The sequence below is a fragment of the Propithecus coquereli genome, unplaced genomic scaffold (assembly GCF_000956105.1).
Source record: "Propithecus coquereli isolate 6110/MARCELLA unplaced genomic scaffold, Pcoq_1.0 Scaffold149, whole genome shotgun sequence".
Taxonomy (NCBI): Eukaryota; Metazoa; Chordata; class Mammalia; order Primates; family Indriidae; genus Propithecus; species Propithecus coquereli.
In genome coordinates, this window is record NW_012139302.1 from 1,927,934 (window position 1) to 1,942,747 (window position 14,814).

Consider the following 14,814-nt stretch of genomic DNA (forward strand, 5'->3'; position numbering starts at 1 on the left):
ATGTAGTCAGGGAGCTTTGTTTGAAAGACTGAAGAATCCTTATGAACCTTTTTAATAAACATATTTTGTCTTTCCTTTTCAGGGGCACTGCAATTGCTGGCATCGTGTTTGGAATTGTATTTATCATGGGGGTCATTGCTGGAATTGCCATCTGCATCTGCATGTGCATAAAGAACAATCGGGGCACCCGGGTGGGTGTCATCAGAACCACCCACATCAACACCATCTCCTATCCTGGTAAGCAAAACTGTTTACTCCCAAAGGAGAAGTCAGATTTGTGAGTTATGCTCCACTCCTTAGAGAGACAAGGAAACATTACAGACTCTCACTGAAATAATCTCCCATTTTATAGTATATTTTTAAGTAATTCAAGATTGACACTCTAGCTTTGAACAGAGATTAGATCCAAGTAATAAAGTTCATCTTGTATGTGAAGACACTCATATTTTCAGTGGCTGTCTCATTGACTACAATTGCCAGTCAGCCAGAATTAAGACAGACAATTCACACCCACCGTGTCTACCTGCTGGTGAGTTCTGACAAGTTATTATAGAGAAAGTTATATGTCTCAATAAACTGGCATCCAATTCAATAGATATAGATGTCTTGAGAAAAGTACTGAGGAAAGTTTGTATATGTCCTCACTATGCAAAGAGTATAGCTTTAATCTAATATTAAAATTCTCAACAAATATCAAAGGCAATACATTAATAATTTGACAAGTATTTGTTGAGACTATGCTAAATTTCCACATATAAATATATTGAGTACATGTGAATCCATAAACAAAATACTTCATTTTGCAGTAGATGATTTCAATAGTGCTTTCTAGGTCAATCTGTGCATGTACAATTTGACACATAAAAGGCAAGCAAGTTCTAAATTTAATACACCCTTAGGAAGATAATTTCCTATCTACACTCATGTTCCCCCTCTCTCAGTCCCTATAGAAAAAGAACAGGGTACCTTCTACATGCAATCTGCCTTGTGCATTAATTCCCTAATCCTTCTTTCTTCCCTTAATCTTTTCTCTATCATCTTCAGCTTGAGGGAGCAAATTTCAGATGAATCATAGGAATAATAGTTTCTCCTGTTTTTCTTTTGTCAATGTGTCCTCTTCTCCATCATCTTCACATCCTCATGCCCAGCAGTACCTCAGGGCTCAGTCTTATGTCTTCTTGCACACTGTGACAACACTTACTTCTTTGGTCGTGTCATTGGGCCTTGAGGTATTAAGTATCACTTATATGCTAACACCTCCCAAATTATATATCTCCATTCCAAATCTCTTTGCTGAATTTCAGATTCATTTTATCCCAGAGCCTATTGGCCATCATCAGTTGAATGTCTAATAAATATCCCAAATTTAACCTGTCTAAAGCTGTATTTCCGATCTTCCCCCCAAATTCCCCTCCACCCAAAGCCTTCACCATTTCAACTGATGACATCTCTAGCCTTCCAGATACTCAGGCCAAAATCCCTGAAGTCATCCTTGATTTCTCTCTTTCCTTCAAACCTACATGCAGTCCACCAGGAAAACTTCTTGGCTCTATCATCAAAATACATCCAGTATCTGACTACTTCTCACAGTGAGAAATAAACTCTGCTACTACCTTGTTCTTACTCCTCCTCCGTTACTGTGACAACATCCTCACTGGTCTTCCAGCATCCTCCTTTGGCACCCAGGGTCTATTCTCAAGCCAGTAGCCAGAGTGAACCTTCTAAAGTAGATATCGGATCATATCACTCCTGTGGTCAACATCTTCCAGTGGCTCTTAGTTTGCCCTAGAGGAAAAGCCAAAGCCAGTGATTTCTCATTTTATCCAAAGTAAAAGGCAAATGCTTTACCAGGGCCTTCGAGGTGCCTCATGAGTTGGTTCCTCTCTTCATTTCTCCGACCTCATTTCGTTCTCCTCTCTCCCGGCTAGTGGGCTCTAGTCACACTTTTCCCCTTGCTGTTCCATGAACACACAGGCCACCTTCCCACCGTAGGGCTTTGCCTAGAACAGACTCCCTCACTTCATTCAAGTTTCTGATCACAGGTCACCTCCTGAATGAAGCCTGCCCCACTCACCCTGTTTGAGATCATGATGTATCCCTCCCCACAACACCCCAATCCTCCTGTGCCACTCTGCTTTTTTTCCAGGGTGCTTTAAATCTTCTAAGATATCATATAGTTTACCTGATCATTATGTTTATTATTTATTGTCCATCTCCTCCTTCTAGATGTTGACTCTGTTTTGTTCTAGTTTGTTCACTACTCTAACCCAAGTGTGTAAGACCAGGCCTGGCAGATGGTGAGCACTCAGCTGAATGAATGACAAACACAGCTCATGACAAGACCCGATTTAGTCATACATCAATACCTCGGGAATTGATCTTACGTTCCACCCGGGAATACGTAGCTTTTTCTCACTACAAAAGCAATTTGCCATTTCAAATCTTCCCAACTTGCAAGAATATTGCTGGGGATGATGTAAAGATGTTGGGATACAAGGGAAAAAAATAGATGGAATTATTTTTTATTCTTCATGAATCTCTATTTTTCCCTGGGTCAATCCATAACCCAAGAGAAGAACGGAGGAAAGTCAAGCAGAGACAATTGGAGAGAAGACAGGGAGAAGTGCTTCATAGAAACAGTCTAGATACTCACTTGCTTGATCAAAAATATTTTTTAAAAGCATTTTTAAATACTTTTATAAAATATATTTTATTTTACCCTTCTGTAAGTCCAAACTTTGAATAAAATTACAAGATACAAAATGGAGGTCACTATTTTAAAGTGATGGTATGTGTTTTCTTGGGTTTGAGGTTTCTATTTTGTGCATGGAAATGTTCTTAAAGGTTTATAGTGGCATTGTTTACACTGGCAGACCACAGCAGCGTGTTGCATTTTCAGTAAATGCATTGTTCTAAGAACTGAATAGTACAAGAAACACAGTGAACCTTATGCTGGAAGCATTTTTACTGCAAGAAGACTAAGTCTTCAAAAACATAATGTACATGATTACTTCTCATTTCCTTCTCAAAGTCACTAATTAAGCTTTTACTTAAAGGATCAGCAAACAGCATATAATAGCGTTCAATGCTTTTCAAAATCTTTCATCTGTGGAAATACAGAATGATTTTACCCACATTAATTAATTAACCCTGTGATAATTGAGATAACAACCCAACTTCCTGTATAGTCCTACAGCCTAGAGGCCAGAAAAATGAGAACATTATATAGTAAAGGTTATCGTATCCTGTGGTGAAAGTCCTCAGTGGGGAACATTATTACGGTGAACATTATTACCCTGCACTAGGCAGGAAAAAAATGTCCTTCAGCTGCCATACTTGACCCTTTGTTGGACAGTGACCTTCCAAAATAGTCAAGGGACTGAGAAGCAGGGTTACATGGATTTTGAAATCTCAGAGAATAATAGAAGTCATGGTGGAAAGAGCATGGGCCAGATGCTAAATCTTCAGTGAATGAGGGTTTGGGGCAGGGTGGGCCACAGATATTGCCAGCAAGAAGAGTGGAAAGTATAGCACATGTGCTGCAAAAACGTTCAGAGGTTTTGCTTTTTGTTTTGGGTTTTTTTTGTTTTGTTTTTTTTTTTTCTGAGGCAGAGTCTCACTCTGCCCCCCAGGCTAGAGTGTAGTGGCATCATCACAGCTCACTGAAACCTCAAAATCCTGGGCTCAAGCTATTCTCCTGTCTCAGCCTCCCAAGTAGCTGGGACTACCAGCAGCACCACTGCACCCAGCTAAGTTTTCTATTTTTAGTAGAGACGGGATCTCGCTCTTGCTCAGGGTGGTCTTGAACTCAGAGCTCAGGCTTTTCAAGAGCGTTTGGAAGATAATGGTTTGAAAAGTGGTTATGAATATCACACACACCCTGAGCACCCCCTAGCCCTGTAGGTTGTAGGATGGGGAAGAAAAAAAACAGCTCTGATTTGGTAGTGCTGCCCAGGAAGCTGTCCTGTCATGAAAATCAGATCTTAATTAGAGTAAAAAGGTCAACTGAATGTTGCCTTCCATTCCAAGGTAACTATCATGCATTCTTCTCTCTTCTCAAAACTCAAAAATCCCCTCAGCCTTTCTTACTCTCAGCAGATGATTTTTCAACAGATCTTTTTTCTTTGAGAAAACAGGCATGACTAGAAGAGAGTTTCCTCATGTTCTGAGCCGCAGTAATGCGGTAGAGCAATAAAAAGAGGGAGAGAATGATAGACTGTTTCCCACTGAGCACAGAGGAATGGAGTGGAGAAAGTTTGGAAAATCAATAAGATTAGATGTGCAAAGGCTTCCCCGGTTAGAGGTCTACAATAAGGATGTTCTAGGAGTTTGTCCCTCTCATGGTGACAGAGGGATATAAAACTCGATGGGAATTGTCTTGATGTTATCTGAGGAGAACAGGAATGACAGATTCAAATATATCTTAGCAACTTACTTGGCTCAGGTAAGGATAGTAAAAGTCTTGCTAGGAGCTTTGTGGGCCTTTATTTAAATCCTCTGCTCTGTGAGGGGTTCGGGTGAATTGCGAGTAGTGGGGTTTGGAGGAGAGCAGACAAGAAGGTTGGCACCTAGCAAAAATATTAGAAATTGTCTTTAAAAATAAGTCACGAGATTCACCAGTTCTACCAAATACTAAAACCATTTAAAATCAGTAATAATTAAAGCAAGGCATTTCTGGTACAAAAAGATATGCCTTGGTCATTGGAACACAACAGGTGGATTAGAATTTTACATAGTCTAAAGGAGACGTAACAAAACTGTAAAAAGTGAGGATTATTTAATAGGCCACAATCAAATAATTTGGCTTAACTGACATTAAAAACTTAGAAAGAATAAACTCTGAGGCAAAAATGTACCAAGTAAAATAGCAGATGTTAAAAAGCATTAAATATATAAATTTAAATGGATAAATTCATAAATAGGATGATTATGTATAAAATATGTGAAAAAGAAGACTAATTTTTACACTTGTAAACAACACAAAAGAGATTAAAAAAATGAAGAACCATAGATTTTGTTATATACATGTCTCAAACTTCAGTATGTCAATAAAGTAAAAATTATATAATAAAATAAACCATTTTAACAGAGTCATTCTTAAAAGATATATAATTTTGTATACTTGTCTATATCTTAATTATATCTTAATTCTAATTAAGATCCTTATTTATAAATTATCAGTACAGGACAAAAAAAATTTATCCAATATGAATTACAGTGGACAAGATGTAGAACAATGTCAAAACTAAATATTATCAAATAAATGATAAATAAAGTAAAATAAAGAGCTGTATTTTTTCACTTATTAAATTACCAAAATATTAAATGATAGTGTCCCTGTATGCCTTGCTGGCACTCTTATAAAATGAAATAATTCTTTCTGAAAACAGTTTTACAATGTTCTCTAAGCAATAAAATTTACGTTATTTAAGCCAGTTAACCAATTTCTGGAATTTTATTCTAAAGAAATAATCAAAATAATTTTTTAAAAGATCTGTGTGCAAGAAGATATTCCTCATTCCATTATTTATAATAAAACAATTTAACCTTCAAGTAAGTGAATGGCCAGTGGAATAATATGCAGCCACTAACAATAAAGTTTATGAAAAATACGTAGAAGAATAAAAAAGGCATGTCATAATACAAAGTGAAAAAGTATATACCATATTCCATGACTACAAGGATATAAATACACACAAATGTCTAGAAAATAGTATGAAAAGATATTATTTGTTATTTAGGCTGACAAAATTATAGATGATTTTCTTCTGTTCTAAATTTTCCAAAATAATCTTGAATAGTTTCAATAACACTATGCATCTTCCCACCACACCAGCTTTAGAAAACTGGACTGAATGGGTTAAAAACATGACACTTCTTCTCTGAATTTCATAGCATCCTAACTTTTTTAACCTTGTAGACAACTATATCAGATATTGAGGATAAATGGCATATTTAAATCAGAGAATTAGAATATTGATTATGAAAGAATTTCAAAGATACCATGTGTCCAACTGCATCCATACATCTTTTAAAGATGATTTGATCTGTAAAAAAAGAACAAAATTTATTTTGTTTTGTTCTAAAATTGATACCTCCAAAAGCTTCTGTCCTAGTGAAATCCAATCTGCAATAAAGAAAGAGCACATATCCACAATTATACAAGTATTATTTCAAATGTCCTCCAGCTGCTGATGTTATAAAAGATGTGCCATGTTTATTTCATGATGCATAGTCCTCAAAATACTGCTCTTTTTTTTTTTTTTTTTTGAGACAGAGTCTCACTGTGTTGCCCGGGCTAGAGTGAGTGCCGTGGCATCAGCCTAGCTCACAGCAACCTCAAATTCCTGGGCTCAAGCAATCCTTCTGCCTCAGCCTCCCGAGTAGCTGGGACTACAGGCATGCGCCCCCATGCCCGGCTAATTTTTTTTCTATATATTTTTAGTTGTCCAATTAATTTCTTTCTATTTTTAGTAGAGACGGGGTCTCGCTCTTGCTCAGGCTGGTTTCGAACTCCTGAGCTCAAACAATCCGCCCGCCTCGGCCTCCCAGAGTGCTAGGATTACAGGCTTGAGCCATCGCGCCCGGCCAAAATACTACTCTTTAACATTATATTATCACTTTATCAAAGTTCAAAGGATATATGAATGAAAGAATGTTGTTTTATATCTCAGATGTTCATGTTCAAAATGCAGCTGAATAAACCATAGGAATTCTTATTGAAATGCCCTCCAGCAGTTTTTATGCAGATGGCAGAATATAAACGCTTTGTTACAAACACATAAACACATGCCGTGACTTCACGACAGCGAATGATGTAGAATCAATCAGTGGTATCAGTTGCTGTGTGCTCCTCAAGTGGGAGGCAGGGAAAAGCTTTGGCATAAAACCACCGTAGAACCACATGCTTGTAATAAACAATTCAATGGGTATCCAGCTGAACTTCCTATTTTCCACGGAGACTGTGGTGTTTCCGTCTTAGCTTGGATGAAGTTCATTATAAATCTCTTTGTCTCAGTCCTAGATATAATGAAGCCGAGGAGTGGGTGTAATGCACAGAAAATGTGTATTCAGACTCCACAGGAATTATTCCATTTTGTTGTAGAGAACAGATAGGAGTCACCCAGACTCTGAGGGTCTGAGGAGCACTGGAGAAGCTGTGTGCATCCTCTCTGATTTCTTTGCAGAGCTATGTCCTCTGCTGAGTGCCCTCAGCCTGCTCAGCCCACTCAATGAAGCAATACTCCAGGACATCCCACCCAATTCTTTGACTCTGTCTTCCTCCTTTCTCCAGTGGTTCAATTCTGCTTCCTCACATCCTCCAAGTATAGGGAGATCAGTAAATGAGTCAAATCATCAAGCTCTTGGTAAAGAGAAGCAAACTAAAGGGATCCGGAAGAAAACGTAGCTTGTGTCTCCGTATCTGTTGAGGCCCTGTGTTTGTGTATGCCTGTTTCATCAGAACACTATCAAATTCTTGCTGAGAAGAGTGCAATTTATAAGACATTTAGTAATGTTTGTTGAAGTGTTGCTTGTTCTTTTCTGCCATTTTAATGTTAAAAACTTGGCCATTTATTTGCATTATTATGACACCAGCCTTGTGATTTGGGCTACATTCATGATAGGTAATTAAGACACGTCAATTTCCAAACAGAATCAGGATCATGATAATGATTCAACTACTGGCGAATCATCAGATTTGGTTGCAGGAGCATTACTCAGATGTCACAGAATGATTCAGTTCTTGAAGATATGGATGAATTTCAGCTCAAGGGGTACCTTTCCTTCAACCCTGGAGATGGGATTGAGATTACTACAAAACAGACATCCACGTATAGTCATTATAAAGTGTATTAAATGCAATTTAAAAGCATCCTGACATATAGTACAGTAAAAAATTAATTTAAGAAAATGTCTTATTTCTGTAATGGCTTCACCATCCTCCAAGTTACAGGGGAGTCCCAGATTGGATGCCTAATTCCCCAACCCTCCTTTCACTCTCCCACCACTTTTTCCACCCACCCATCATCACCTCAGCTGCTCAAGCGCTTTATGATTTTCCCCATCACTGTCATGAGTCCCTTATAATCTTTCAAGTATGCTATTACATCATTGCACATTTTCCTAGGTCTTCCTTTATCCATACTACGGAGAGACTCGTCTTCCCAAAGCCTATTCACTAGCATAGTCAAAAAATCTCTGTTGACTCCACTTCATGCACTACTTACATGAATTTCAAGGCCCACCATGAAGATGATACAAGCAGACTCCTCGGTGTCTTTTCCCCTTTCTCCCCTCGATGTAATTTTTGCTTCAACCAAAGACCTCTCCTGCTTCCGTGCTTTTGCTCAAACTTGAATTGTCCCTCCTCAGCTGCTTCTCTCTCTGACCCTTCAGCATCGTATTTCCAAGAAAGTTTCCCTAAACCACCAACTCTAAACACTTTGACCCATGACACCAGATTTGGGAGCATTCATTCTTTCATACATAAGTGTCCTTAATCTTACAAAACTAAGATTTTTGCAGCTGAAAATTATGTCTCCTCACAAAGTATTTAGCCCAGTGGCTTCAACACACTAGACACTCAAATATTTGCTAAACGCCTGACGCTCTTTTCCCTTTCTTTTTCAGCAGCGCCACCCCCCTATAGTTACGACCACGAGATGGAGTACCACGCAGACCTGCCTCCTCCATACTCCCCGACCCCACAGGCTTCAGCGCAGCGTTCTCCACCCCCTCCTTATCCCGGAAATTCAAGGAAATAATCCTTCCCCCAGCTCAGAACATGTACTAACTAGTGATCTTGCCTGGAATAAAATGTTTCTACTCAGAAACAGACAGGAAAGTATTACTCTAAGGAATACTTTTCCAGGTGGAATGCCCATGCTAAGAGATACAGGGTTCCTACTCGGCTCAAAGCTGACCTCATCTGGAGTATTACGTTTGGTTCTATGAGACCACATTTTAAGAGATCTACTGATCCACTTAAGCACAAAGAGGAGTAATGAGATGGGTGAAACATCTGATAATCATGTTGTTTAAGGACTAGATGAAGGAAATTTTGATATCAATCCTGGAAAAGAGAAGACTTAAGGCAGGAAAGGAGAATGGCTTGGGCTGCATAAGGAAGCAACTTTATTCTATGTAGCTTTAAAAACCAGAACTAGAATTGTTCATTCTTTCATTCATCAGGAAATGTATATTGAGTGCCAGAGAGCCTACTATGTGCCTGGCACTGTTTGAGGCACTGGATGGAAGTTACAGAAAGGGAACTTTGGTTTTAGTATAAGAAACAGCAATTGGAGCTTTCTGACTCACTAGATTATTTTTATGAAGCTCCCTGTTGCCAAGATTTCAAACACAACTTGGCTGACTATCAGCTAGAGATATGCTCTAGAAGGAATATCTAAGTCAAATGGCAGATGGGTCCATTGGGCCGCACAAGTTCTGCTTATGTTTTAGGTAGGCGTGAAGTGAATTTATATGTATTCAGGAATGAAAACAACAGGAATAGTTCAATCTTATTTGTTTAGTTAGAAAGTTAAAACAGGATCAAAGGGATTAAACAGCTGCTTAAAGCCAAGAGCTCTTCAACGCTAGCTACTGCCACCTAAAAATCATCTGGTTTTATTTAGAGGATCAGGTAAAGGTTATTCCAACTGTGAAGGGAAAAAAATGTATCAAGTTCTACAGGCAAGACATATTTCGCTTCAGAGTAAAAGATGAGAAGCCAAACATTCCCACAGGATTTTAGGTTAGGGAGTGAAATCTCAGAACTTCACCATAAAGATATACAGCAGGCTACAAAAAGAAGTGAGAGGTGGAAATGAAGTTTGGATTCCCTTTTGTGAAAGTCTTAGACAAATTTGGGATTTTTTTTGTAAAATTTCGATAATATAGTCTCTTAAAAAAGTTACAGTTCGTAGAAAAGGTTAAGATATTGACATCAAATTGTCACCTTTTACCAAAATGCAAATTTTATGAAGTGCCTACCTTTAGATATAAAAACATTTAATAAATAATTCTAATGTGCCATATTTTGCTGCAAGTGACCTAACATTTCTACAATTTTTATGTGGGTCTTTCCATGTATTTAAAAATTGTATATTGAACATTGGGAATAGATAATCAGACTTTTTGTGTCACTTTAAATGTTTAAATCCAAAATGTTTAATCCAGTATCATCATCATAATTCAGTGAAACTTCAAAGTGATGCCAAGAATTTTGCTGAATAAAACACTCAAAAGTGCCAGGGTCTGTGTGATTTGAGACTGTTGGCTGCAAGTGCACCGTATATTCCTTAAGAGAAATGGAGAGAAAAGACCAGCAGAAATAGAATTTTCATCATCTTCACCATCAATAAACATTTACTGCATACCTCCTATGTTCTGCAAATATTCCCCGCCTAGAAGCCATTTCGGTCCACACCATCTCTCTTCTTTGAGTTGTTTATGGCCTCCCTTAAGGCATATCACAAACCCACAGACCTTCAATAGATGAGTATTTTTACTGTTTGTATTTAGTGTCACAATAGCATAAATGTGCACATTACCAGTATAGACTTTTGGAGTTCACTGATTGTTTTTCATAGATGATGTTTCTTGGGGGAAAATAGTATATGATGTGAAAGCTTCAAATTATGGTTATTTAAAAACTAACACATTTGCTGCGGCCAAAGTGTTTGCAATAAGCAATAAAATGAAAGAACCTATTATAACAAGGATTATATTTTCATTGTCTTGTGTCTGTTTCTTTTCACCCTCTATTCCTGCTGATTTAGCCTTCTTCTTCTGTACAAGAAGCACAGGACTGGAGGCAGGCAGACTATTTTGAATCCTCTCTCCTGCCTGTGTGATTTGATGCAGGTCACTTCATCTCTTTGAGATTCAACTTTCTGCTCCGAGAAATGTAAATGGTATAATCAGCCTCATCAGATTTTGCAAAACTTGGATGAATATATGCAAAATTCTAAGTATAGTGTCTGGCACGTAGAAAATGTTCCATAAATATTAGCCAAAAATAAATTAACAAAAGAACAATATAATGAGAACAGCCTCTAGACCTGTGCTATCCAACACAGTAGTCACCAGCTACATACAATCACTTAAGTTTAAATGAATGGAAATTAAATTACATGAAAAATTCAATTTCTCTAACCCCATTTCACATGCGGCATAGCCTCATGTGTGGCTAGTGGCTACCTTATTGGGTACTGCCACTCTTTAGAAAAATCTTCCATGCAAAATGCAATGAGATAGGAAATAGTTGAAGAAGAAACCACTCCAATCGCCTCCCCCAGGAGAAACTATGGACTTAGTTAATTGTGATGTCCTTCACGTGTATGTGTGAAGAGGCAACGGCTATGGAAGCAAATTATAACTTGCATAAGAACCCATGAGCAATGAGAGCCTCTCTCCAGGGCCAGGGAGGGGAAAGCTACTGCAAGAGTTGAAGGGCTGATGATAGAAGAGAGACCTTGGACCTGGTGTTGTAGCTGGCAAAACACAGCCACAGCCTGTTCTCAGACTCTAACCAGTTCTTCAGCTACCTGCTCAGCTCCAGAAGCTACTAGAGGAGCATCCAGAGCTACCCACATCTTCCTAAAGTGCTATGGTGTACCCCTTCTGTTTTTCATCATCTTGTTCCCACCACCAAATGAAAGTAGCACCCTCCACACACCCACTCTACTCCTGAGTCGTTCTTATTTAGCCGAACCCACTTTGCCAACTTTGGGTTATAGGCAAGGCAGGGTCTGGCACACATCAGGCTATATATGGAGCACATCAAATAGTGGAGCTCTGGGCGATATTATTTTATTTTTTCACTTAATCAAAACAACCTAATACCAGAATGCCAAAATCACATGGTCATCTTGCCAATCGCCACAGGGGCTCTAAGAACTACCAGATCCTCAAATAGAACCTGCTTGCAATGTGCAATTTTTATTTTATTACAGGCCCAAGATGTATAGGATACGGCTGAACCTGTATAAGTGCAATAGTCTTCTAGTGTAGCCCTACTGTGTGGTGTGGTGCAGTTTAAACAGTGTCAGGAACTCCAGAAAAAGAAAATGACATGACTAACCTTAAGTACACCCACAGGTGATTTTGATTTCCACCCTACTCAACCCCAACCCTGCCTCCTCTCTAACGCAGAGGAAAGAGCCCAGGCTTCAGAGCAAGAAAGACTTTGGATTCTCTCTCTTCTCTGTCATCTTCTAACTATATGTTCTGAGCCAAGTAACAGAATTTCCATAACCTCAGTTTCATCTGAAATATGTGAATAGCACCATCCTTGCCAGGTTGTTGCAATGATTATAAACAGTGTACATAGAACATCTGTCACAAAGATCCCATCTGGGTGGCAACTCAGACAGACACAAATCTATAACATATACATATTCTCTTTCCAACATTTGTGCCCCAGGCCCAAGCCTTACCACTTTTATCATCAAATGTGTGTGTTACCCATTGCTGTGTAACAAATTAACTCAAACCTTAGTGACTTGAAACAACACTTATTATCTCAGTTTCTATAGATCAGGAATCTGAGCATGGCTTAGCTGGGTCCTCTGGCTCAGGGACTCTTACAGGCTGCAGTCATCTCAATGTACAACTAAGGAAGGATCTGCTTCCAACCTCACTCCCATGCTTGGTCATTGACAGGATTCATTTCCTCAAAGGCTTTGGGTAGGACCTCATTTGCTCACTGGCTATTAGCCAGAGGCTAATTTTTTGCCATAAGGGCCTCTCCACAGGGCAATTCAAAATATGTCAACTTGCTTCCCCAGAGCAAGCAAGCAAGCGCCGTAGAGTGAGAATGCTAGCAAAAGGCAGAGTGCTAGCAAGACAGGAGTCACGACTTCTGAAACCTAATCTTGGAAGTGATTTCCATCCCTTTTACCACATTCTATTCCTTAGAATCATGGCACTAAGTTCATCCCACACAAAAGAGGAGGGGATTACACAAGGGCATGGACACCAAGAGGCAGAGCATTAAGGGCCATCTTAGTAGTTGGTGCACTGTAGCAAGGATATTTTGTCTCATTCTTCTTAAGTCAATTATTCAGAGTTCAGGCAGTGCAAGAAATAATACCTTCCCTCTAACAAGAATGTACCAACTCAACAGCTGAAGGAATCCCAGGGCCACACTTGGCTGTGATCAAATTGCTTTTATTGAACTGACAAGAGTAGGATGGAGCTGGCAATATTCAAGAGTCATGTTAGCTAGATAAGTGCTACATTCCGAAGGAATATTGAAAAGAGACATACCAGATTTGTGTTTCTCATATAAACTACTTTTCCAAGCCATACTAAAGCACATGGCATTTGGCAGGGAATGAAATACACCACATACCACATACCTTTATAGACAAGTCTTAACGTAGTACCAGTTCTAACCTTTGTTTCAGCTTTGTTCCAAGATATTTAATCTTCATCAAGAAAAGAATTCCAAGACAAGTTTCCAGATGAGTGTTCAGTGGATCAAGTTGCTACCTAAACTACTTCTGAATGCCTTCGCTAAAAATAGAGAAACAACAAATCCAAGGACATGTTTGGAACTATAGAAACGTGTGTTAGGAATATTTGCTTTTGCTGGATGCGTGAAAGAGAAATCGGTTAAAAAAAATTATTCACAGTTAGACTCTGATTTCTACTTCTCCTCTGCCTTCCCTTTTCTAACCTAGTCATGAATAGCTTTTGAGCATGTGCCACCTGCCAGTTCTAAGTGTGAGGAGGAGGCAGAAGAATCATTTTCTGAATCACAGTGGGTCGTGGGTGATAAATGAATAAGAGATCTTATATTGTTTCCACAGCCTGAAAGATGGATAATTTAATTTTTTTCTGACTCAAATCTAAAGAGAACCAATAGATCTGATTCCCCATTTTTGTATCTTATCAGTTAATGTCTTGATTATCACACATCTTGTATATCATTTTCCCTACTGACTAGAAAGCAACTTGAAAGCAGTCAGGAGGATTAAGTGGTCGGAGTTCGACTTCTGCTTTGCCTGTGAAAATGCATTTGAAGACCACCCTCTGGGTCCCTTGCCACCATCTAACACACAGTACTAATTCCCTTACCTCCTTGCCTGAGGATACATATACTGTGGAAACCCACCTCTCCAGATCTGAGTAAAGGGCTGATACTCTGAGGAGAGGACCTTGGTAATTTTTTCAGTTAGAATTAATTGTTTTCCACCTCTGCCCTTTTTGTACCTATTCTGTACCCCTCTTAGAGCCTTGTCACAGATTTGTTTAAATGTCTGTCTCCCCCATATGACACTAAGCTCTTTGAGAACCTGGACTGTCCCTTAGATATTTGCAGTCCCTAGAGGGAGCCTACGTGATATTTGGAACATAAAACAGTCTATGGCCATGCCGCCCTGAATGCTCCCAATCCCATCTGACCTCGGAACATAAAACAAATGATTGAATATATTAAGTCAGCAAATAATATTTAATATTAAAGAATACTAAAACAACTTTAAGAATTAGAGGAAGTGAGTAACATATTCTAAGTGGGGTCCATAATCTAAGGTGTGGGCCAGAGAACTGGACAAAAGGCTGTAGTTTCATAGTTATTAATTGATGATATATGTCAATCCAGATACAATTGGGTTGTGTTTTTAAGCACAGAACTAACACATGTCCATTCATGAAAAGGAACATGATCATCTTGAATGACTCACATAGTGAGAAGAAGACAACATGCCAGTTTGGGAGAGGCACTTTTATCATTCTTCAAATTAAAATTAAGCTTCTCCTTTTTTACATAATAAAAAGGAGACCAACCAAATATCAGCAAACAAG

At 38.7% G+C, this 14,814-nt stretch overlaps 1 protein-coding gene across 1 annotated transcript in view; it reads left to right on the forward strand.

The window, feature by feature from the left end:
- Positions 1-10,729, forward strand: part of CYYR1 (cysteine/tyrosine-rich 1) — a 129,375-nt gene extending 118,646 nt beyond the window's left edge. The window contains exons 2-3 of the mRNA XM_012640134.1: positions 83-237; positions 8,632-10,729. Of these exons, the coding sequence (XP_012495588.1) occupies positions 83-237; positions 8,632-8,765 (289 nt within the window). The 3' untranslated portion in view covers positions 8,766-10,729. The remainder of the gene's footprint in view (positions 1-82; positions 238-8,631) is intronic.
- Positions 10,730-14,814: the final 4,085 nt, after the last annotated feature.